This window comes from Octopus sinensis, linkage group LG7 (genome assembly GCF_006345805.1).
Source record: "Octopus sinensis linkage group LG7, ASM634580v1, whole genome shotgun sequence".
Classification (NCBI taxonomy): domain Eukaryota; kingdom Metazoa; phylum Mollusca; class Cephalopoda; order Octopoda; family Octopodidae; genus Octopus; species Octopus sinensis.
The window spans coordinates 100,303,459-100,330,344 of NC_043003.1; the positions used below are offsets into that span (position 1 = coordinate 100,303,459).

Genomic DNA, 26,886 nt, shown 5'->3' on the forward strand with positions numbered 1-26,886 from the left:
TATGCCATGTATTTTCTCATCAAATCAACATTCTACTTCTGTTGTTTTTTTTTTACTTTGCCAACTTGAAGCAGTTGGTAACTTTATGTAGCAGCCTTCATTGATATTGTAAATCAAACTTTGTGTATCCAAAATGTAAATGCAAGTGTTGATCAAGTGAATTATTTAAACTATATTCTGATGCTTTCCTCATTGTCCTTTGATGTTGTCCAGCATGCCTTTCTCCATCTGCTACACCCGACAACGTACACTTAATTATCAACAAAACCTTTTGCTACCTATCCCATTACAAATCTATCCAATGCAGTTGAGGGTATGAAAAAGAAGTAGTGAGATGAAGAGTTGAAGGATGTTGAGCCTCTTTAACATGATGATACAGGATTTTAAAATCAAATTGTGTAAAGCACCATCATTTAACTCATCTTTTTTTTCTCTTTTTATAAAGTTGAAGTAAAGTTGATGAGACAACACTGGCAACTTGGTTTTGTCACTCACAGTTTTAACTTCAAATACCTTCATATTACAATAGCAATTAGAACCAAATTGAGAAAAATTTTATTTCCCATATTTCATATCATTTATTTTTATTTCTTGTTCATTTAAATTTCATTTTATATTTTATTAGAATTTGAAATTGTGCACATGGATGAATTCATAGATGAACTTTTGAGAGAAGAGAGAATTTATGACATTATTTTGCCCCGCATTCAGGTAATCATCATCAGCATCATTTAATTACCATTTTCCATGCTGGTATGGGTTGGAGAGTTTGACAGGAGCCAGCAAGTCTGAAGACATCATGCTCCAGCTAGATACCCTTACATATGCCAATGCCAACCATTTTACTGCATCTACTGAGTACTTTTTTGTAGTATCATCACTAGTGAAGTTGTTATGCAGCCTGAAAGACTAGAATCTTCTTTGACTAAGTAGAGCTACAGTAGGGACCTAAACGGTTTTATGCTATGGAATGAGGGACTAAAGTGTGAGTGAAGGGGCCAGAACAAAACAGGTTTCTTGCTTCTGAGAAGGTATATGGCTACTCACATTATAGAAGAGAGGGTGAAGTGCCTGAGATGGATCTGGAAAGAGATGAAAATATAGCTTCTTGATAAATAATTAAAGTCTAAATATCATCATTGTTTTTCATCCACATTTCTTTGCTTGCATGAGTTAGATGGAATTTATTAAGGCAGATTTTCTGCAGTCAAATGCCCTTCATGCTGTCAATTCACAGCTGTTTCCCCATAGCCAGAAGATTAGAAATAAGGACACCACTTCTATGACAAGGACACTCATTTTTAACTGTTGTGCAATGTCAAGGCAAGAAGGCACACACATATATGTATATATATGTAATGGAGTTCTTTCAGTTTTAGTCTCCTATATCCACTCTTATGAATTTCATCAACTGGAGGCCATAATAGAAGAGACACTTGTTCAAGTATCATGCAGAGAGACTGAAGCAAAAACCATGTGGCAGTGGAAATCTTTTATCTTGTTTCAGTCATTAGACTGTAGCCATACTGGGGCCCTACCTTGAAGAATTTTAGTTGAATGAATTGATCCCAGTACTTATTTTTTTTAAAGTACTGGTACTTATTCTATTGGTGCAAACTTATCTAACTCTTTAGCATTTAATCTGGTCATATCTGGCCCAAATATTCCACCCACTAATATCCTTCTAAAATTAAACCATTGCATCATTGAAGTCTCAAAACTACAAGTTAATACATGATTAATTCAAAACAATGAATAAATATGCATAACATCATCATCGTTTAACATCCGTTTTCCATGCTAGCATGGGTTGGATGGTTTGACCGGGGTGTGGGAAGCCAGGAGGCTGTGCCAGGCTCCAGTCTGATCTGGCAGTGTTTCTACAGCTGGATGCCCTTCCTAACACCAACCACTCCAAGAGTGTAGTGGGTGCTTTTTACATGCCACCGACACGGGTATCATAACTTCAATTTCCATTTGATTTTTACTTTGATGTTGATGTTGACATACTTGACTCAATAGGTCTCCTCAAGTACAGCAGGTCACTCTACAACCCAAGGTTAGCACAGCAGGTTGTCCTGCGAGCCATGAACTCACTTCATTTGTCAGGTCTTCACAGTCACAGCATATCTCCAGGGGTCTTGGTCTTTTGTCATAGGCTCTGTGAGGCCCAGCGTTCAAAGGTCATGCTTGACCACCTCGTCCCATGTCATCCTGGGTCTACCTCTTTTAGAGTGGCACTTCTTCACATATTTCTCCTCATCCATCCGTAGTACATGACCATACCAACGCAAACGTCACTCCTGCATGCTGCATCCGATGCTTCTTATGTCCAACATTTCTTTCAGGGCACTTACACTCTGTTGTGCATGGACACTGACATTACTCATCCAGTGGATCATGCTAGCTTCATTTCTTTCGAGCTTACACATGTCCTCCATAGTCACAGACCATGTTTCACTGCCATGAAGCATGGCATTTCACACACATGCGTCGTGCAATCTACCTTTCACTCTGAGCAAGAGACCCTTTGTTGCCAGTAGGGGATAAAGCTTTCTAAACTTTGCCCAGGCTATTCTTATTCTGGTGGTAACACTCTCTGAGCATCCACCCCCACTACAAACTTGGTCACCTAGGTAGTGGAAACTATCAACTACTTTGAGTTTATCCCTCTGGAGTGTAATGGAATCTGTTTTCTGTGTATCTGTGGTGTCTATTGCCCCTGTGCATCTGCCACACACGAAAGCTATCTTCTCGATTAATTTTCCTTTGATGTTGCTGCACATCTTATGGAGTTTCTACCTACACATTTTCTACAGATTGAGCAGGGCCACCTACCTAAGGGGGTGTGTGGTGAGTTTGCCTTCCTACTTACTAGAACTTTGGTCTTTGCTACTCTAAGGCCTTTTGATTCTAAACCTAGCTTCCACACCCGAAATTTCTTTTCTAGTTCTGGTAGTGATTCTGCTATGAGGGCCAGGTCATCCACATAGAGAAGTTCCTAGAGGCAACCCGTTATTCCTCTGTTATTGCCTGGAGGACTATGATGAATAAAAGGGAACTGAGGGCTGAACCTTGGTGGACGCCTACTTCTACCAGGAATTCTTCACTATACTCATTGCCAATCCTAACCTTACTAACAGCCTCTCTGTAAAGGGCCTGTACAGCCCTTATTAACCATTCGTCAATCTCCAGTTTCTGCATCGCCCACCAGATAAGGGATCAGGGGACCCTGTCAAAGGCTTTCTCCAAGTTCACAAAAGCTAAGTATAGGGGTTTATCTTTAGCTAGGTATTTCTCCTGCAGTTGTCGAACCAGGAATATGGCATCAGTGGTGCTTCTACCCGGAACAAAACCGAACTGCATCTCATCTAAGCAGACTCTCTCCCTAATGAGATGGGCTATGACCCTCTCCGTGACCTGCATCACCTGATCCAGCAGTTTGATACCCCTGTAGTTATTTCTATCTAGAGCATCACCTTTACCTTTGTAGCAGTTGACTATGGTGCTGCTACGCCAGTCATTGGGTATGACTCCATTATGAACTACCTAGTTTACAATGCAGCTGACTAGGCCATAGCCCACATAGCCAGCTGTTTTAAGCATCTCAGCATTGATTCCTGATGGGCCGGAGGCTTTACCTGGTTTCATACCCTTAATTGCCTTAACTACAAAGGAGCTGTCTATTCGGATGGCTGGTCCTTCTTCTGGGTCAAAATTTGGCAGGCTCTCCTCCTCCCATTCATTCTCCACATTCAGCAGTCTTTCATAATGGCTTCTCCAAGCCTCTTTCTTTTCAGAATCATTAAAAGCAAGTGCCCCATCATTCATTCAGACACATTTCTCTCCTATGACATCGTAATTTTCTCTCACACACTGTCTTGCAATCTGAAATACCTCAGTTCTTTGGTCCTCACATCGCTAGACATTGGCAAACTTCTTTTCCGCTTCGCTCTTGGCTATGTATACCTGCCACCCAGCCTCCCTTTTGGCTACCTTGTACAGTTCCCTGCTACCCCCATCCTTCCAGGCTTTCCAGGCCTGTTTCTTTGCTCTAATGGCCTTGTCTACTGTACTATTCCACCACCACGTAACTCTAGGTCTGGAAGGGACTTTGCACCAGCCACAGACTTGGTCTGTGGCACTCAGCAAGCTGTACCGTAGGAATTTACAGCTACCTTCTATGTCCGATGTCTGTAGCTCCTCCCTCTCCTCAAATTTCTTGATGAGGATGTCCCTAAATCTCTGACCATGTGAAGGGTTCTTTAGCTTCCAAATACTTTTCTGGATTGGTCTGCTTCTTGGTATCCTTCTGGCCTCGAGCCTAAAGTCACTAATGACTAGCCTATGCTTGGAGGTACATTCTTCACCCGGCAGGGTCTTTGTATTTAAAAGCAACCCTGCGTCCCGCTGTCTGGTGAGGATGAAATCAATCTGGCTAGCAGAGTCCCCTGATTGATAGGTTATCAGGTGGCTGTCTGGCTTCCTGAAGTTAGTGTTGCAGATTAAAAGGTTACATGCATCACAGAATTCCAATAGCCTGGTTCCCTCATCGTTTCAGGTGCCAATACCATGGCCACCGTGTACTCCAGTGAAGATACCCGATTCCTGCCTGACATGCCCATTAAAGTCTCCAGCCACAAAGATGAGGTCACTGCTACTCGTCTTTCAGGTAGCCTGTAGAAGGGTATCATAAAAGTGGTCCTTCTGATCATTTGGTAGCCCCACATGTGGGGTGTAGGTGGAGATAATAGCTGTGCTATTCTGCAGGACTAGCCTGAGCTGAAACACTCTATCATATACTGTAACAACCTCTATAACCTTATCCACCCATTTCTTTGTGAGGTGTATGCTTACACCCCTGACACCATCCATGTTACCTTGCCAGAAGACTTTATACCTATGTGCCTTGCCTGTGAGGACCCTAGCTGAAGCTCCTCTCCAGCTTACCTCTTGTACGCAGCATACATCAACCCATCTCCTTTCAAGCATCTCTACAATCTCACTAGACCTACCTTTCATTGTGCCAACTCTGAAAACTGGGAAGGGAATGTGGGGTGAAGTTTGGGGAGGAGGGATGTTGTTCAGCACCTGAAAAGAAGAGATTTGTTGTGGTGGTGTTCGTTTGTTAGGCATGTTTCATCTGTTCTCTCTTCCGACCTGACAACATTCAAGCATTCAGGCATGTTAAGATTGTTGCCCTTACTGGAGGTAGGAGCTGGTGTTAGCAGTGTTGTAAGCATAAGTATTATGGTCATCGAATGATAAGCATTCAGGCGTGTTAAGATTGTTACCCTTACTGGAGGTAGGAGCTGGTGTTAGCAGTGTTGTAAGCATAAGCATTATGGTCATGGAATGATGTAGATTCAAGTGGGGTAGCAAAATATGGATATTCCAATGTTAGATTAGGAGGGAGTCAGCTGAAACTGGTTGCGTTTGCCCGGGTAGAGGGGGATTGCAAGAATAATGGAGAGTACCACCAGCGGGGAAGGGTTCAGACAGAGAGAGGAAACATGCTCATTCCTATATATACACAAGCACACCCACACACAGGAATAAGCACACATGGGCAACCAAATAGCTTCTCCTTCACTTCATAATGCCAAGGAAAATTCCTGGGTAGTAGTTGACGTGTTTCTATACAGAATGAAAATGGAACGAAAGATAACCGGTTAAGTAGGTGGGCAGATACCTGGTTGCATTAGTAGAGAAATGAGGGAGAGAGATAAGAGAGAGTGCAGGAATATAGGGAACAGCACCAGTGAAGAGGGGGAATTGGGAGAAGAGATAACTGGAAGGGGTGGTAACAAATTTCTCAACAGAACGAAACCTAAGATAGTCAGTGAAATATGTGTGAGAATAGACACCGGTAATGGTGATGGGAGAAGGGATATCTGGTGTAGATGGTGGGACAATAGGATAGAGATATCCGGTATTGGTGGTGGGGGTGGGAAAGGGCTGGTGCACCACGAACAAACAAAGTTTTGTTTGGGGACAGAAGAACGAGATATGGTAATAAAGATGAGATTAAAAAGGTGGAGAAACAAGTAATTAACTTAACGAAATTATGAGATAGAATTAAAAATTATATTTTGAGGGGACATTTTCAATGGTTAGCTCATGAAAAATAACAAGCTGTTAGTAAATAATACATTTAAGGTGTTAAAGGCAAATGCATACAAGAATGGAAAATGAGAGAGAAAGACTTTTAGCTTAGCTTCTCGGACATCGTTTGGCGAAGGAATGGAAAGAGATGACATGAGACGAGAGTTTTTAAACAGATAAGCTGCAACTGGAAGTGAGTTTAGTTTGGGGACAGAGAGACAAAAATATGGTGATAGAATTAAATTGAACAGACTGGGAAGTGAGGAGAAACGAGTAAGCAAAGTTTTGTTTGGGACAGAAGGACGAGATATGATAATAAAGACGAGATTAAACAGGGGAAGAAACGAGTAATTAACTTAACAAAATTATATGAGATAGAACATCTGACAGTAATCTGAACACTAAAGGGTTAAAAAATTTTTTAGAATTCTTCATTGTTGAATTGTTTTATTTGTTGGAATGGTTTTATGGCTGGATGCTCTGTCTGCCTATTATAACTGAATGTCCTACATACAGTAAAGTAAGACAAACTGGAAAAGAGTCAGGTGGCTGTATTGTGCCAATGGCCAATGGCTGCATATATATACATGAAAATTTATACAATGGCTGCATATGTATACACGAAAAAAAAAATGGAAAAATTCAACAATTGAAGATACTTTAAAATTAATCTGAATAAATTTTATATTTAAATCTCTGAGGTATGTTATTACAAAGAAAATTAAAATTTTCATGTAGATGTAAATGATGACATTAAATTGTGTAGAAAATTGAAATTGTCCTTTGATGAAGTAAGCAATTGCAAGTTTTATTAATGAATTGACTAAATTATAATGTTTTGAAACTTGACTTGAGAAAAAATACATGACAGAATTGTTATTTGTATTTCACAGAAAAGGAGTGTGCTAGAAGATACGAATCAATTAGAACCACGAATAAGTGCTTTAGAGGAAGACATTGAAGATGTAGAGTCTTCAGAAGAAGAAGAAATTATTGTAAGTAATTGTTTCAGTTGTTATCTAAAAATAACATATGGTTGCTTACAACCATATCATGTTCTCATCTAGTCACCAAAGTTAAGCAACATTCAGCCTTGTTAGTTCTTTAGATGGATGAACATTTAAGAAACCTAAATGCTGTAAAGTATCACTTTTTAGACATAGACATGCCTCAGTGGTTAAAAAGTTTGGTTTCCAACTACATGGTTTCAGGTTCAGTCCCACTGTCTGGTATCTTGGGCAAGTGTCTTCTACTATAGCTCCGAGTTGCCCAAAGCCTTGTGAGTGGATATGGTTGGCAAAAACTGAAAGAAGCATGTTGCATACATATATATATATGTATGTGTGTGTGTCCTTGTCTTGACATTGTATGTTACTTGTAAATGTGTCACTGTCATACAAGCATTGTCATTCATTTCCAATAGTCCACCCACACTTAACACGAAAAATTTCTCACACACTCTACCACAGTAAACCAACTTACATCTCTTCTCTTCCTCACATTTCCACTTCATTCCCCAATCCTGTCCTCTTGGCCCTGTGCCACTGTGTCATTGCTCTCTGCTAGTTCTGACTTGTGTGTTTTACCTATGCTCCTCTCATTGTATCATTGCGTATGCCTGGCACTTTGCCACCATCTCTATCCTGCCGTTTCTCTCTCTCTCTCTCTCTCCTGCACTTCCCTCAGGTTGGGTAACCATGTATTTCCTTTGCGGTAGCACACCTGTTTCTGTCTTCATTCCTGATCTCTTTCTCCCTAGCTGGGTAACCTTGTACATCTTCTACAGCAAGACACCTGTTTCTGTCTCTCTGCCTCACTATAACCTTTCAACATCTGATACAAGATCACCTTCTCCAATGCCCCCTCTCCTCTCAAAAGAGTTTCTATTTTTTTCTTGCAAGTACTTGGTGACCCTGTCAGTGCAGGTGCTACTTAAAAGCATCCAGTCCACATTGTAAAGTGGTTCGTGTTCAGAAGAGCATCCAGCTGTAAAAACTTTGCCTAAACTGACCTCTCCTGTGCTTGTGCCATGTGAAAAGCACTCAGTCCACTCTGCTGAGTGATTGGTGTTAGGAAGGGTATCCAGCTGTAAAAATCCTGTGAAAACAGTTACAGAAGTCTGGTATTTTTATTCACAAAGAAGAATTTCCCTAACTTAATTTTTTGATTTTAAGACTATTCATCATCGTTTAACGTCCGCTTTCCATGCTAGCATGGGTTGGACAGTTCAACTGGGGTCTGGGAAGCCAGAAGGCTGCGCCAGGCCCAGTCTGATCTGGCAGTGTTTCTACAGCTGGATGCCCTTCCTAACGCCAACCACTCCATTTGTGTAGTGGGTGCTTTTTACGTGCCACCTGCACAGGTGCCAGACAAGGCTGGCAAACGGCCACAATCGGATGGTGCATTTTACGTGCCACCGGCACGGAGGCCAGTCGGGGCAGCACTGGCAACGGCCACATTCGGATGGTTCTCTTACGTGCCATCGGCACTGGTATCACTGCTACAATTTCCATTGATGTTGATCGATTTCGATTTTGATTTTCACTTGTCTCAACAGGTCTACACAAGTAGGGTTTGTGTCATAAGAAGGAAAGGTATGCATAATTGGACTGGCTACGTCACAGGTAGAGGCCACGGGTTATGGTCTCACTTGTCCTGCCGGGTCTTCCCACGCACAGCATACTTCCAAGGTTTCGGTCTCTGGTCATTTCCTCGGTGAGACCTAATGTTCGAAGGTCGTGCTTCACCACCTCGTCCCAGGTTTTCCTGGGTCTACCTCTTCCACAGGTTCCCTCAACCGCTAGGGTGTGGCACTTTTTCACACAACTATCCTCATCCATTCTCGCTACATGACCATACCAGCGCAAACGTCTCTCTTGCACACCACAACTGATGCTTCTTAGGTCCAACTTTTCTCTCAGGGTACTTACACTCTGTCGAGTATGAACACTGACATTACACATCCATCGGAGCATACTGGCTTCATTTCTTGCGAGCTTACGCATGTCTTCAGCAGTCACGGCCCAAGTTTCACTGCCATGTAGCATGGCTGTTCATACACATGTGTCATACAGTCTGCCTTTTATTCTGAGCGAGAGGCCTTTTGTCACCAGCAGAGGTAATAGCTCTCTGAACTTTGCCCAGGCTATTCTAACTCTAGCAGTTACACTTTCAGCACACCCGCCCCCGCTACTGGCTTGGTCACCTAGGTAACGGAAACTATCAACTATTTCTAGTTTTTCTCCCTGGAATGTAGCAGAAGTTGGTCTCTGAGCATTTTCAGTGTTTATTGCTCCTGAGCAACTGCCACATACAAAAACTATCTTCCTAGTTAACCTTCCTTTGATATTGCTGCACCTCTTATGTGTCCATAGTTTACACTTGGTGCATCTTATAGAGTTTCTACCTACGCCTTTTCTACAGATCGAGCAGGGCCATCTACCTGAAGGTGTTTGTGATTTCTCTGCCTTCCTACATATTAGGACTTTGGTTTTAGCTAGGTTGATTTTAAGGCCCTTCGATTCTAATCCTTGTCTCCACACTTGAAACTTTGCCTCTAGTTCTGATAGTGACTCAGCAATTAGAGCAAGGTCATCAGCATATAGGAGCTCCCAGGGGCATCCTGTCTTGAATTCCTCCGTTATCGCCTTAGAGAAGCTCCTAGAGGCAACCCGTTATTCCTCTGTTATTGCCTGGAGGACTATGATGAATAAAAGGGGACTGAGGGCTGAACCTTGGTGGACGCCTACTTCTACCAGGAATTCTTCACTATACTCATTGCCAATCCTAACCTTACTAACAGCCTCTCTGTAAAGGGGCTGTACAGCCCTTATTAACCATTCGTCAATCTCCAGTTTCTGCATCGCCCACCAGATAAGGGATCAGGGGACCCTGTCAAAGGCTTTCTCCAAGTTCACAAAAGCTAAGTATAGGGGTTTATCTTTAGCTAGGTATTTCTCCTGCAGCTGTCTCACCAGAAATATGGCATCGTAGGTGCTTTTCCCTGGCATGAAACCAAACTGCATCTCATCCAAGCTGACTCTCTCCCTAATAAGTTGGGCTATGATCCTCTCCGTAACCTTCATTACCTGATCCAAAAGCTTGATACCTCTGTAATTATTTGTATCTAATGCGTCACCTTTACCTTTGTAACAGTTGACTATGGTGCTGCTACACCAGTCATTGGATATGACTCCTTCGTATATCACCTGGTTAACTATACGGGTGACTAGGCTATAGCCGACACTACCAGATATTTTAAGCATCTCTGCAGTAATTCCTGATGGGCCTGGGGCTTTCCCTGTCTTCATGCTTCTAATTGCTTTAACTACTAAGGAACCGTCAACTCGGATAGCTGGTCCCTCTGTTGGGTCGACATTAGGCAGACTCTCTTTATCCCATTCATTTTCTTTATTTAGCAGCCTCTCATAATGGTGTCTCCATACCTCTCTCTTTGCATCCTCATTCAGCGCAAGTGAGCCATCATCCATGCGAATACATTTCTCTCCTACCACATCACGATTCTCTCTCACACACTGTCTTGCAACAATACCTCAAGTCTTTGGTCCTCACGGCGCAGAACATTGGCAAATTTTTTCTTATCTGCTTCCCCTCTGGCTAAATAAACCTGTCTCCTAGCTTCTCTTTTGGCAGTCTAATACAACTCCCTGCTACCACCATTTTCCCAGTCCTTCCAAGCCTGTCTCTTTTCTCTAATAGCCCTGTCTACAACATTGTTCCACCACCACGTTATTTTGGGTCGAGAGGCGACTTTGCACCAGCCACAGATCTGGTCAATGGCTCTCAGCAGGTTGTCCCTTAGAGACCTCCAGTTGTCTTCTACCCCATGTGAAGCTATATCCCCTTCTACTTCGTCAAAGGCTTCAAGTAATATGTCCCTAAGTCTCTGTCCATTCGCAGGATCTTTAAGCTTCCAGATCCTTCTTCTCCACGTTGGTCGTCTTCTGGTCATTCTCTTAGTCCTGATCCTAAAGTCATTAACTACCAGTCTATGTTGTGAGGTAAATTCTTCGCCTGGGAAGGTTAAATGTGGAAATGGCATGAGAGCAAGGGAGTCTCTCTAACATTGACCCAATAGAGAGAGGGATCAGCTATCCTAGTTAATGATAGATAGGGCAATTAAGGGTAACACAACAAGTCCATCAAGAATTACCACTGAGATACTTAAAGTATCTGGCAGAGTGGGATACAGCCTAGAACAAGCCATATACATGGGTGCAGTCAGTAAAGTAAGAGTTAACAAGTTCAGTAATGAATTTAGAATACAAGTAGAAATTCATCAGGCCTCAATTCTCAGTCCCTTCCTATTCATTATTGTCCTCTAGGCCATAATGGAGGAGAAAGGAATTTAAGACAGGTTGCCCCTGGGAATAACTATATGGTGATGATCTCTCTTATACTAGAATCTGTAACAGAATTCGAAAAGAAATTCCAGAATTAAAGGGCCTTAAAGTTAACTTAACAAAGACCCAAATTCTAGTAAGCAGGAAATCAGACTGGTCTCTATCCCCTTCAGGTCAATAGCCCTGCTCAATATGTAGGAAAGGTGTTGGCAAGAACCCCATATAGTGTACCCAGCGCAAACTATGGACACATAAGTGGTGCGGTGGAATAACAGGAAAGCTAATGGATAATGTAGACTATATGTGGATGATGCACAAGAGCAATAAATACTAAGAAAACATGGGAAATAGATTTCCTCAAATACCCTGGAGGTGGTTGATAGTTTCTGTACCTGGGTAATATAATTAGCAGTGATGGGGGATGTTCTAACAGTTCTCATTGCTAGAATAAGAATAGGATGGAGGAAGTTCAGAGAGCTATTATCCTGGTTGGCAACAAACATCTTTCTCTTGCTCTAAGTGAATGGTAGATTGTATGATACTTGTGTATGTACAACAATGCTCTGTGGTCATGAGATGTAGTATCTGAATAGAAAGGGCATGTGGAAACTAGAGGAATGAAACTAGTATTCTCCAAGTGATGTGCAATGTCAGTGTGCTTGTGTGACAAAGTGCTAATGTACTGAGAGAGAAATTATGCACAATCAGATGTAGTGTGCAAAAGAGAAGACTGCATTGATTTGGTCATGTGATGTGTTTGAATGAAGACAGCTGAGTAAAGAAATACTAGTTGCTTAAAGTGGTTGGATGTTCTAGAAGAGGGAGACCCCAGGAAGACATGGAATGAAGTAAAAATGCAGAGCTTCATGGATGCAATAACAAAGAACCAAGCTGATTTGTGATTTGCCATGTTTGAGAAGACCCAATCATAAGAGCAAATATGAGGTTCTAAAAAATTTTGCCTATGCTTGTATGTGCTGGACCTTGTCCCTACACCCATACCACCTTCACATCTCATCTCCTTACTCATCCTCCTTTCCCCATATGCTGAGTGCTGTCCCTACACTCATACTTCTTCAAGCATTCACCACATCTCATCTCCCTGCTCCTTTCACCCAAAAACCACCCCTCCTTGACACACATTACATCCCCTAGTTTTTTGTACTGCCAGTTCCTTCCTTCTCTCCACTTCCAGCTTTCATTCTTATTATCATCCTTTCTCACATGCTATTCCTCCTCTTCTTTTCTTCTGCCATCTTCATCTTGAATCTACTATCATTCCCAGTGCCCTCTTTTGACCTTCACTATGCCTATTCACTATAGCTACCCCTTACGTACCTCTACATCTCCCTCCCCACTGTTCCTATACCTTGCTCATCGTCTCTCCCCGAACTATCATCCCTGAGCCACTCTTATCTCTTTCTTCTTTCCCCCTCCCATATTGATATTTCCCATCAAACTGCACCTCCATTCCTGTCCATCACTCTCTACCTTCTGCTCTACCTCCATCTGTCGCTATCCCCTCTTGATCCACCACCTGTATCATCTCTTGCTTCTTAAATAACATACAGCATAGTGCTTGTGCAGATCTCTCTCCCTCTAGCTGTTACAGCTTGGATCTCCTACTGGGCCAGGCTACTAGTCATCCTCAGCCATATTAGTTATGTTTAATACAACCTTCCCTTCATGCCCTCCATGCTTACAAAACAGGAATAAAAATGCATTGTCGTTTTTGTGAATTCAGGAGCCTCGCCGTAGTCCAACACCAGAAAGGAAACGAGGGAGTCACAAAGAAGATAAAAGTTACAGAAGCCCATCCCCACGAGGGAGAAGAAACAGAAGTCGCTCTCCACACAGAAGGTACTGCTTGTCATTTGTTGACTACAGATTTTTAGATTGGAAAATAAATTTGAATTCCTAACCAGAGGAATTAAGTTCAGTTATGTGGCTTCTTAACCTCAAAGCTAGATTAGGTCTCCTCTGGGTTAACATTATGTCTGTGTGCACAGGCTTAAGCAAGTTTTAAAAGAATTTTTTTTTTTTCTATATTTGAAGATTAGCAGTTGCCTACACTAGCAAGTCTCCACTCCTCCCAACAGAATTGTCACTGCTTTTGGGTTGCTACAACTACTGTTGTTACAGTAGTTGCTATCAAAACACAAGGGCTACAACAGATACCACAACGTATCTTGCCTAGTACTCTAACAGTTCCATCAATTCACTACCCTAGGTCGGTGATTTATTTTTTTATTCCTCAATCTACAAAAGGGCAAAGTAACCAGTTTAATATCAACAAGGGATGTTAACATCATAAAACTAAGTTTCACTCAAGTACTGACTGCTGTGGAATATCAACTTTCATACACATGCGCACATGTATACATACACACATATACATATCATCGCCATCATCATTATATCATCATTTAACGTCTGTTCTCCATGCTGGCATGGGTTCGATGGTTTGACAGAAGCTAACCAGCTGAAGGGCTGTTCAGGTTTCATGCCTATTTTGGCATGGTCTCTACAGCTGGATACCCTTCCCAATGCCAGCCACTTTACAAAGTGTACTGGGTGCTTTTATGCAGCACCAACACAGGTGCTTTTTACATGCCACCAGCACCTATGAGCCCTCAAGATTAGAGATGCTCAACTGGGAAGGTTGCAGGGGACAAGGCTGTATGCAAGGGCAACCACACTTTTACTTAGCTTGATGTCTTTTCTAGCACAGCAAGCCACCAGGTGTCTTAATCCTCTGTCATCCTTGCTGTGAGTCCCAACACCTGTAGATCCTTTCTCACCACTTCATCCCACTTCTTCTTGAGTCTGCCTGTTCCACATGTTTCCTCTACAATTAGAGATAATGACCTTTTGATGCAATTGTCTTCATTCATATGCATTACATGGCCATACCAGCGCAGTCTTCTCTCTTGCACACTACATCTGATTCTGATTATACCCAGTTTTTCTCTCAGATCACTTACATTCTGTTGTATATGCACACTGACATTACCCATCCAGCGAAGCATACTAGCTTCATTTCTTTCAAGTCTTCACATTTCCTCAATAATCACAGCTCATGTCTCACTGCCATGTAGCATAGCTGTTTGTACACAGGCTTCATACAATCTGCCTTTGATTCTAAGAGAGAGGCCCTTCATTATTAATGAGGTAGTAGCTCTCTGAATTTCACCCAGTCTATTCTTATTCTAGCAGCTATGCTTTTGGAACAATCACCCCAACTACTAATTTGGTTGCCTAATTAACGGAAACTATCTACTACTTCTAGAGATCCCCCCTCCTCGGTATATGAGGAAGTCTTTTTTTTGTACATTCCTGGTGTTTAATGTTATTGTTAATTTTATTATTATGCAAATAAAATGAATTACAAAAAATATAGGTATATTATATACTAAAGGAAATTATAGAAAATATATTGAAAGAAAGGGAGGTGTCAGGAGATTTGGAGAAAATGTGGGTCATGTAATTATTAGAGGGAAGAGTCAAACAAATATATATCACAATATAGTGTAAGATAATATGATGTGCAGAGGATGTGATGAGTAATCGAATTCCATAGAAAGAGTTAATGTATAGAGATATTTTTTAAAAGATCAAGATATTAGAAATAGGAATGTTAGTAAAAAATTCAAGGGGTTGGGTAAGAATTATTTGAGCTTAATAGAAAGGTATTTGCTCATGTGTTTACATGAAAAAAACTTTTCATCCCTAGTATTAACCAGATGTCCATTCATTCTCATATTGTAGCTTTCTCCCAAACATAACCTACAAATTTTGTTATTATATCTATAAGAGGGAGCAGAAGATAGGGATTTTCTAAGATATTGAGTAATCAATATTGTTTCTTTTGAGTTGCCAAATTTTTTTAGATAGACCTGTATTATTCTCTTTTCTAGGGTCATTAAATGAAGATCTGTGATTATTGATTTGTGATTTTATAGAATTTTTTGTGCAACCAATGTATATAAATTTAGGAGTTATGAGTAATAATGATTGCTTGGTATACTACTTCTTTCATTTTGCAATTTCTATCTACTTCACAATTTAAATTATTGAGTGGTACTATGTTGTTATGTCTATATTTATTAGAGATAATGGAGTTTTGGTTGTTATTATAATAGTAGTTGTTAGTCATAGAATTATTGGAGTTGCTAGGTATATTTGGTGAAGTTTTTTTGTTATAGAGTACGTCCAGTTTCTTATTGTTAAAAGAGATTATCCTAAAATGGTTTGAAGAGACTGAAAATCCAAATCTGATTTTTTTATTATTAAATATTTTAGCATATTTGGAGTTTTAAAAGTTTTTATTAATTATTAATTTTTTAAAATTTATTTTATTTGCATAATATGTCCTTAACAAAAAACCTCTTCCACTTACCTATGTTAATACTGTTTTATGCTACTTGCCAATCTACCTGATATTTAATTACATTTTATGCCTGATATATGCAAACACATATAATACCTCTTGGTGTCCAACTTGCCTACAACCATGTGTGCATTTCTGTATATTAGTCCTATTTGTCATTGTGTGTGTATATCTATTATTATTATTATTATTATTATTATTATTATTATTCAGTAGTTTTATTTTTATAGCGTGCTTTCACTTCACTACCGAGCGCAGCTCTGTGTGCCTTGGGTATGTGCTGTGATTTGTTGTGATGCTCTGATGGTTATTGTATGGAAAGTGTTCTGCATAGGATGTGTGCAGTGTCTAGTAGTGCAATTTTCTGTATGTTATATGTGTTTGTAAGTTTTGGTATGTATTTGTCTAAATATTTTTTTATCATGCCTAATGCATCTACTATGACAGGAATTGCTTCTGTTTTTAGATTCCACATTCTGGTTACCTCTATTTCCAGGTCTTTGTATTTTGAAAGTTTCTCCATTTCTTTTAGAGACACGTTGTCATCTGCTGGTATTGATACATCAATTAGAAAGCATTTTTTTCTTCATGATCCCTGACAACTATATCTGCTCTGTTGGCCTTAATTTCTCTATCTGTGTGTATCGGCATATCCCAGAGTATGGTTGCTTTCTCGTTTTCTGTGACCTTTTCTGGTGTGTGCCTATACCATCTTTTTTCTGTTGTTATTCTGTAATGTTGGCATAGCTTCCAGTGTATGTAGGTCCCAACTCTGTTGTGTCTGTGAATATATTCCTTCTTAGCCAGGACTGGGCAGCCAGAGATAATATGATTTATTGTTTCTTGTCCATCTCCACATATTCTGCAGTTACTTGTTATATTTCTTTTCATTACGTGTTTTTGGTAATTTCTGGTGGGGAGGCTTTGGTCTTGTGCTGCAATTAAAAATCCCTCTGTCTCTGCTTTGAGTCCTGAGCTTCTCAACTATTGCTGGGATTTTTCTTTGTCTATTTCTTTTGCGTTTAGTTTAGTCCAGTATTTGCCATGAAGGGGCTTTTCTTGCCATCATTTTATCATGGTTCGTTGCTGTTCTAGTTTTAGTTTAGATTTCATTTGTTTTATAGCTTTTGTTGTTTCTTCATCTTCTTCTTCATATTTGTTAGGTGGCATGATTTCTTGTTTGTATTTGTCAGCTTCCTTAAATACTGAGAACAGTTTTTTGTTTTGCTCGTGTTTTGCCACTATTTGTATCAGTTTTCCTTCCTTCTGAAGTAGATATTTTTGCAGTCCTATGGTGGTTATTTTATTGTAGTTTTCCAGCTGTATAAGGCCTCTACCACCTTCTATACGTTGTATATATAGCCTTTCTATGTCAGATTTTTCTTCTTCTTCTTATGTGCTTATATTATGTGCTAAATGTTACCACTAATATGTATTTTTAATACATATACATGTTCCACACATACACACACACACACACATATATATTTACCACTATATATACATACATATAAATATATATATGTGTGTGTGGGGTTTTTTCTCTCTCTCTTTGCACCAGTATGAGTATATTTATTTATTTATTTATTTTTTGTACGCTGTTCCTTCTTTCATGTACACCCTCAAATAAAACAACTTGAATACCTATATCTGTGTAAAAAATCAACTAGAATACCTATACCTATGTATACTAATTTGCAGATATGTTCTCTTCTAATGTATTAGTATATACTAACAAATTTTTTTCCCTTATATTTTTTTTATATGATATTATATATGAATTATTTTGTATACTTATGTGCACCCACTACTCATAAAAAAATTTTTTTGGTATATTCTTAATGCCTATAGGCATATGGCATGGTGGTTAAGAGTGTGGGCTACTAACCCCAAGATTCCGAGTTCGATTCCAGGCAGTGACCTGAATAATAATAGTAATAATAACAACAACATCGAAAAATACCTTAAGAATGAGAACCCAGGTTCGAAATTTCCCCAAGACACCTGGTGAAGGCTGGAGGGTATATCAGCCAAAACATGTTAACAACAAACAAAATGAGGACAAATATCCGTCAAATGTAAATAATGTAAATAATGTGCATAATTCCTTATCTCTTAAATATAGAACTGAATCTCCTATTACTTCAATATTTATTAATTACATAATATTACTATATACTTCCCTCTCACTTTATGCCAAACTAGCTTCTTAACTCATACTTTTATTTATACCTAAACATGGTCAATCGATACTTATAATTAAAATTTTTTTTACTACTCTTTATTCCTAGCTCCATCATCTCCCCTACATTGTTATTTTCAGTTTGCCTCTAATTAAACCTCTGAACATTCTTTTTAGATATTTATAGCCACAGCAAGTATTTATGATCTAAATCTGTACTATTAACAACTAATTTCCTATTTTTTTATTTTTACCTTATAATTAATACATACAAACAAATATTAGTTCTTACACAAACACAACTCCATTTTATGTAGCTCTTTAAGCATTTCCACCCCTTAATATTGTTTTCATTGCATTCTAGCAGCCATCCACATACTTAATTCTCAAGTTTAATTTCATTATCATGTACAGTTTTTTTAAATACACACCACACCTAGTAATGTTTATAACTGTCAGGTCATATCCTAATTCAAACATAACTATGCTTTTCCATTGGACATTTCTATAAAACTTCTTTACATACCTAGCCCTCACACTAAATTCCTTACTGAAGTCGTTGTTGACTCCCACTTTATTTACTGTGTCTTTGTACCTGGTTTGTTTGGCTCTCACAAACTCTTCCTCAATGCTTAGTTTCCCTAGTGACCACAATATCATTATTTGTGATACCCTTTCAAATGCCTTAACTTGATTAACTATTTAGGTGGTAATCCTTTACTGGATATTTTGAGCATCTCTGCAATTATCTCTGATGGGCCTGCTGCTTTCTCTCTGTCTCTCTTCCTGTCCTCGATTGCCTTAGTTACTTCACTGCTATCAATTTGAATTGCTGGTCTCTCTTTAAGGTCAGCATAAGGTAGTGCCTCATTATCCCAGGCATTCTCCATGCTCTTAACAGCCTCTCATATTAGCAATTCTATATCACTTTCTTGTCTTCCATAATGATGACATGTATGCCTTCATCATTTCAAATATATTTCTCGCCATTGACATCTTGGTTCTCTCTCATGTGATTTTGAACACTTCACACCTCTGATCCTCACATTGCAAGACATGCACCAGCCTGTTCCTCTCTGCTTCACTCTTAGTCAACCATACCGGTCATCCAGTTGTCCTTCTAGTTATTTGGTAATGCTGCCTACCACCTCTTTCCTTCCTTCTTTCCTTCCAAGATCCACTCCCAAATTTTATGAAACTCTGTATTAGTTGATATTGTTGGAGTTATCTCTTTTATTCATTACTAGCAGCATAGCCCGGCGTTGCCCAGGTATGTAAGAGCCCCTAGTAGGCAACGACTAATCCCAATGTAGTCCTTTCCCTCCAGGGAACGAAGGTGCATGTAGACGTTGCAATGTCTTGTCTTCACTCGAATACCTCTGTATATACGATGTTCCTAGCTGTCCCTTTGGGCGAAAACATGAAAACATCATTGCGCCTCCCAACGTGTGAACAGCCCACGTAGAGTTGACCGTGGGCGAAGCACTGTTCGCCCAAATGTAACCCAGCGACTTGTAGCGTTTGGCCTTGGGATTTATTGATGGACATTGCGAAGCAGAGTTTAACAGGAAACTGAGAACGCCTGAAGTGGATTGGTAGGTCAGAGTTAAAAAGGCCGAGTTGCGCCCCCTAGACAGTCTGTGGTTTGTGTTTCTGATTCTTGACCCCATGTCGAATTTATCAATTTTTTTCAGAACTGGGGGAACTTTTCAAAATTTTCGCTGCGTTAGTTATGAATTATGACATTGGGCTATGTGTGTATCAAGTTTCATCAGAATCGGTTGAAAGCCGTGGTCAGGGTGAGGGTACAACCAAACAGACACACAGAAACACACACAGACAAACTGCCGTTTATATATAGAGAGAAGAGATTTTTAGCTTTTAAGACCTTTTGGAGAGAGTTTAGTTTGCAAAGGGGATTTCAGTTAATGGAAGTTTTTCAACTCACCATATTACATATGTGATACTCTATTGTGCATGTCATACTTACATGAACGGGATTTTTTTTTCTGAGAGAACAATTTATAGTCAGTATTAGGATGTCTTTTGTACACTACTAACTATTATAGCCATGAATATCTGAAAAAATTATGTTACTACTCATGTTGCTGGTTTTGTTTTTATATATAAACAATTGATCATATCAAATAGAGCTGCTAAAGTGAACTGAGTATTTAATATCCATAGAACTTGTAAAAGTTGTAAAGAAATTTATTTTGCTCAGTAGTCATTGATTAAAAAAAACTTGTAATTTTTGTGTTTCTAGAGCAGACATTGAAATAAGTAATCAGTTAAATAGAAAAACACGATATAAATAGTGTCATTTAATTTTGTTTGGTGGGTATGTTATTACATTAGATGGGTTAGAATGTGGTCATGGTGTATAATAAACTGTCAGTATGTTCTGTTTCGTATTGTCTTGCACATCAAAACTTAGATAATTAATTTTCAATCCTGGAGCCTTAATTTATTGTAGTAGTATTAAAAGTAAGGTAGTTATGTGTGCACTTCTATTTGTGGCCAAAACTTATAGGAAATCATAAAGTTATCATAGTAAGTTAACAAAACACTGATCAGTTTTAAAGTGTTACTGGTAATGTTTACAACTGTAAACCATACCACTCCATTTCAACTACTTACCTACTGCAGCTAGGTGATTGAAGTGGTTCTGAGTTAAATAAGTATCTTGGTCATGCTTACAGTACAGTTCTAGTGACAGAGTATTAACCACAAACTCCATGACTGATGTCTAGAAGCATATAATCTATGACTCTCATTAATATACTTCTACACTATTTCACAGTAGGGAGCCATTGCACTCTGTAATATATACTCATAATAAAGTAGACAGTACTACTGGGAGTTAAACGCATGTATAGGCCCTCACCTGATACATTTGTTACCATATGCCAGGATATAATTTGTTGACTCTTGTTTTTACAGTACCTTACTGTTTTTGTTATCTGTTGCACTAACCAAACCAGAGTATTTTTGTAACAATTCATTAATTTGTTACTTTTACAGAGATAGAAAAAGCCCTGTTAGCAGAAGAAGAAGTAGTTCTAGAAACAGAGATCGCCGCCATCGTTCACCTGGTAAGTACCTTTTAATGTTTAAACATTTCTTATTAAAGTATGATTATATTTCATTGTTTGCATTTAGAGTTCTAATTAGGTGGAACAGTAGTTTTAAGTAAATAAGTGCCTTAACCATCAGTCTGAGAAATACTTGTCATTGCTTACACTTTCTTCTTGCACACTTTCATTCAGTATTCTCTCGCTTACTGTCTGGTATCCTCACCTCTCTCATATGCTATACTTAGTCCTTTTCATGTCAGATGTTATAACACCGTCATGTTAGCCAACCAAATCCATTCGATTGTTTAAAAGCTATGTTTCAGCTTCTGCTTTTTTCTTCATTTCTTTCTTATCTTTTCTTCTGGAAATGTGTCTTGCTCATCATAGAAGTAACTTCGGAGTTTTACTGGCCATTTTAGAATAGACAATGGATTGGCTAAAATCTGAAGCAATAAGCTGTTATGTTATCTACTTTATGAATTCACTTTCAAATTTAAAGATGTTGACTGAAAAATGTTTGCTTCTGTTTTTCAGTTACGAGGCACAGAGATGATGACAGGTAACTAAAACATTAAACTTTATGTTGATTGTTTATTTTTATCTTATGCTTATTTGATGACAATTACTTTATCATGTTTGTTAAGCAAAATATTTTTTTACTGTGTGTTTGCTAAGACATGTTTGTTTGTGTTAATACTGTTGAAACAAATATGAGATGGGGTGGGAGCAAGATTTTAAGTTTGGATAACATTTTCATGAGTGGTAGTGGCATAATAAATACAAGCATTTATTCCATTGATTGTAGAAAGGCCTTCAAACAGTAAGATCATTAGCCACAGGTGAGAAAATACTATATTCCACACTAATGTAGTATCTCCATCAGCATTTGGAAAATGGACATACCACTCAAGGGGCCATGAAGTGCAGATGTGTACATGCATTACTTATTTTATGTACTATATTCAGGATAAGTAGTCCATTACCTTCATAATATTCATTTTGCCATGCAGAAATGAAGCACAAATTATATATCTTCTCATATCTGAAGCTCAACATTCTGATTACTTCTTCCTATATCAACCTTGCTCTTCTTTTGATCTGGGAGTCCTTCACTTGACAAGGACACCTTTCACTGCCAGCATATTTTACCCAACATGTGTCACCCATACATCATGTGCAGCCAAAACAGTATAGCTGCTTCCTCTTCAACATACATCAAGTTACACCTTTTAATGTCCAGCCATTCTTCTCATCTTATTTATGCTGTCTTTGGGCATTCAGTAGATTATACTCTATTCACTTCGCATTGCCAAAGTTTTATTATTATTAGTGTTACTACTACTTCTACTGAGGCAGCAGGCTGACAGAATCATTAGTATGCTTAGTGGAATTTTTATCCCTCTTTAAGCTCTGAGTTCAAATTTTACTTGGATCAACTTTCCCTTTCATCATTTTGGGATCTATAAAATAAGTACCAGTCTAGCAATGGGGCTGATAAAATTGACTAAACCCCTTTCAGGCCTTGTGCCTATAGAAGAAAGGATTATTATTATTACAACACTTTTCACAAAGTCTTTCTTCACAAAGCATCACCTTTCACTTAGGTTTACTGGGTGGTACAACACAATATTATTCATTGTATCTGGAGAATAGAAAAAAAAAGTAAAATCAAATTGTGTAATTTCTATATTTGAAAAGGTTAATCAGAAATGTAAATAGTTAAAAACAACAAACTAACAATATATATATATCAATACAAATGTTGAGTGAAAATTAATTTTACATTTACATGTAAATAGAATGGAGCTTTGTAGCATACCAAATTAACAAAAGCCAAAAGACAGGTTACTGGCTTGATTCACTGTAAACTTATTACCTGCTACTAAAGCTTACATACACTCACTCACATTTGCATTTCTCTCCTGCCTTCACTCTCCCTCTTTCTTACACTCCATCTTTCTTCTATCTCCCCCATTGGCACTTTCTTCTCTTTCCCTCATTTCTCCTTTTTCTCTCATATTCCTTTCTTCCCTCTCATAACTTCCACTCCTTTTCTTATAATATCTCTCTTTCTCTTTCTATCTACTCGTTCCTCTTTCTCCAACAAAAGCACATATACAGATATGCTATATCTAACTTTCTATTTCATATTTTTGCTACTTTTATAAATATTTTCATAAAATTTCAGAAAGAAACGCAGTAAGAAAGCCAAACGGGATCACAGAGAACGCAACCGAGATACTGACAGGCACCGGGATAGAGGCCGTGAGCGTGACCGTGACCGTGATGACAAGAGAGACAGAGACAGAGGTCATAGAGGGGGCCGAGATGAGATTCGAGAGGCCAATGAACTCAGAGCCAGGCTTGGGATGGCCCCTCTTAGGCCTTAGTGTGAATGCATTCAAGTTTTAGTGTTTGTAAAAACATTAAAACCAAAGTAAACCACTCCGGTTCATCATCTCTTTGTAAATAAATTCATCTTTGTTATAAACTCATCATTTTTATTAATTCCTCTTTGTTATTAATTCATCAACTTTCTATTTTCTCTTTGTCTTAGTTATTAGTACTAGTGACCAAAGGACAGTGGATTGATATAGTTGTTAAAGCATCAGACAAAATACCTTGTTTCGTCTCTTCATGTTCTGAGTTCAAATTCCACTGAGGTCGACTTACTTTTCATCCTTCTGGTATCAATAAAATAAAGTACCAGTGAAGTATTGGGATCAAATATTATCAACTCCCTCACCCTCACCCCCATTTGCATATTTTAGAAATAGTTGTTATAAGTTAATTTTGACTTTCATCTTGTTGGGAGTCAAAATAAATATTAGTCAACTGTCCCCCATCCCAAATTTTAAGCCTCATGTCTATGGTAAGAAAATATTATTAAGGCAGTATTCTGGCAGAATTGTTAGCATCTTGGACAAAATGCTTCGTAGCATTTCTCCTGAGCTTAAACACTGCCAAAGTCAACTTGCCTTTCATGCTTTAAAGATCGATGAAATGAATGAATACCAGTCAAGTACTGAGGCTGGTGATATTGATTAATCCTGACCCCTCAAAATTGTTGGCTAAGTGCCAGTTGTTGTTTTGTTATCAATAACACGTCACTTCAAGTTGCTTGTAAATTTTGTCTGCTTTAACTATTTCAAAAGACTATGTTTACAACTGTTTACTCTGTGCTTCTTGTAAAGTGACCAAGCTTCTGAGGAGTTCCTCACTTTCATTGTACTTTCACCTTTTGGGATAGAATTGTAGAAATATGTAAAAGTGTGAAATTTACGTATTTCTTTTTTAAAAATTTCTAAGCGTCACATTGAAATATTCGACAGAAAACCAGAGGAATTTAAACATGGTTTGGAACAGCAATGTTAACACTGCCTTCTACACATTAAACCAAAGTACTGCCTCCACCAGTGCCAACAGAAATAATCCTTTCTACTATAGGCTCAAAGCCTGAAATTTTGCGGTAGGGGTTGTCACTTACATTAACTCCAGTGTTCAACTGGTACTTATTTCATTGATTCCGAAAGGATGAAAGGCAAAGTTGACCTCAACAGAATTTGAACTCAGAACATAAAGATGAACAAAATGCCATTGAAAATTTTTGTCTGGCATGTTAATGATTTTGCAAATTCACTGCCTTAGTGCCAACAGAAATAATAACAATGAAGACGAGAGGTACAAAAACAAAATTAACACACCTGCTAATGATGCTAATGCAAAAACAATAACTATGAGGGGCGTTCAATAAGTAATGCCCCTGACCCACTTGCAGTTGTTTGATCTAGCTGAAATTTTGCATGTGCACTTATTTATACCTCTATAGATTAAGTGGCGAATTACAGCTCTGAACTAATTGTGGTTTCTGATTTACAGGTGTTTGAACTGAGTCAAGTGTGAAATAGAGCCTGTTGAGTGTCGAGCAGTGATCTGGTTTTTGTATTTGAAAGGACGCACACCACGGGAGACTTTTGATGAAATGAAAGTAACTTATGGTGATGATGCCCCATCATATGACCTTGTAAAACGCTGGCATTGTGAATCCGAACATAGTCGGAACTCTGTGGAAACTGCTCCCAGATCTGGTCGCCCCCTTCTGCCATTGATGAGACGTCTGTCCGTCAAATTGAGGCTGCCATTTTGGAAGGTCAACGCATAACTATTCGCCAAATAGCCCATAAGGTCAAGATTAGTACCGGGTCTGTGGAAACTATCATTCATGACCATTTGCATATGCAAAAGGTGTCTGCCAGATGGATTTCCAGGTTGCTCACACCTTTCCAGAAGCAAGAACACGTTGAGTGCTCGAGGATGAATTTGGAGATGTGCCAAGAAGATGAGTCAAAATTTTTCAAAAGACTGATCACACAGGATAAAACCTGGGTCCATCACTATGATCCATAGACCAAAGCCCAGTCAATGCAGTGAAAGCACCGTGACTCACCTCCTCCAAAGAAGGCAAGGGTGCAGCCCTCTGCTGACAAGGTTATGCTCACAGTCTTCTGGGACCAGGACGGAGTAGTGATAACAGATTTCCTGGCAAAGGGTACCACAATTACAGGAGCCTATTATGCTTCACTTTTGAGGAAATTAAGAGAAGCTATCAAAATCAAGAGGCGGGGCAAGATCAGCAAAGGCATCCTCCTCCTGCAGGACAACGCTCCGGTCCACAACTCGCGTGTCGCCAGATCAGAAGCACAGGCGTGCAACTATGAACTCCTCCCCTTGCACCCTCTGATTTTCACCTCTTCCCAGCCATGAAGTTGATTTTGAAAGGAAAGTATTTCCCAGATGATGCAGCCTTGATTTCTGAAGTCACGTCGTGGTTGGAGGACCAAGCTGGGGTCTTCTACAAAAACGGTCTTCAGAGCTGCATCAAACGATGGGAGAAATGCGTAACTCTGGGTGGTTCCTATGTAGAAAAAGACTAATAACTTTGCCAAGTGTCGTTGCTCTACGGCTATGGGAAGTGGGTCAGGGGCATTACTTATTGAACGTCCCTCGTACCATCATTACCACCACCACCAGCATTAACAGTAAAGAAATAAATAATGAAAACAGCATGCCAAAAATATCCATTGGTTGCAATTTTATTGATATCTGCACACAGGAAGAAATTTTTTGTGTGTGATGACACAGACCATCTTAAGGTTTTCTGTCCACAGCAAAAGAGGGAAGAAGGGAAACCTCCACTACTCCTGATACCATCACCACATCAGCAACAGCAACTGTAATGGTAAAATTAGCAGCCATGAAAGCAGCAACAAAAACATCAACAGTTGAAGCAACAACAAAAGAAACACTATTCTCAAGGGCCACCCATTACTACCAGAAACAGCAACCGAAATCCACCCAATAACTAGAGAACAAAAAGGCAAGCACCTCCAGAACATTTTCCTCCCAACTTGGAACTATTCAAACATGTCATATAGCAAAGGTGACAAGAAAGCAACCAAATTGAAGGAGGCAATCAACAAGCAAAAAGAAAAAGAGACCAAAAAAAGTGGGAAGTTTGAACAGACAGAAGAAACATCTTCAACAATACCATCATCATCATCACCATTACTACCACAGTCATCATCAACATTGTAAACACTAGCACAACCTAAAATCCACACTTAAAGGAACTACTCACATAGTTGTAAGAGGTCCTGTGGCAAGCCCAGCACCTGATAGCTGGACATGATTAAGGAGGACACCCCAGAGGCTTGATGTCACCTTGGAGGATGCAGAGGAGCTGGCACAAGACTGCCAGCAATGGAGAGC

General features: G+C 39.2%; 1 protein-coding gene across 1 annotated transcript in view; it reads left to right on the forward strand.

Moving 5' to 3' along the window:
- Positions 1 to 23,625, forward strand: part of LOC115213922 (pre-mRNA-splicing factor 38A) — a 50,842-nt gene extending 27,217 nt beyond the window's left edge. Inside the window, exons 4-9 of the mRNA XM_029782914.2 lie at positions 626 to 711; positions 6,999 to 7,100; positions 13,213 to 13,328; positions 21,065 to 21,135; positions 21,652 to 21,676; positions 23,306 to 23,625. Coding sequence (XP_029638774.1) covers positions 626 to 711; positions 6,999 to 7,100; positions 13,213 to 13,328; positions 21,065 to 21,135; positions 21,652 to 21,676; positions 23,306 to 23,507 — 602 coding nt within the window. The 3' untranslated portion in view covers positions 23,508 to 23,625. The remainder of the gene's footprint in view (positions 1 to 625; positions 712 to 6,998; positions 7,101 to 13,212; positions 13,329 to 21,064; positions 21,136 to 21,651; positions 21,677 to 23,305) is intronic.
- Positions 23,626 to 26,886: the final 3,261 nt, after the last annotated feature.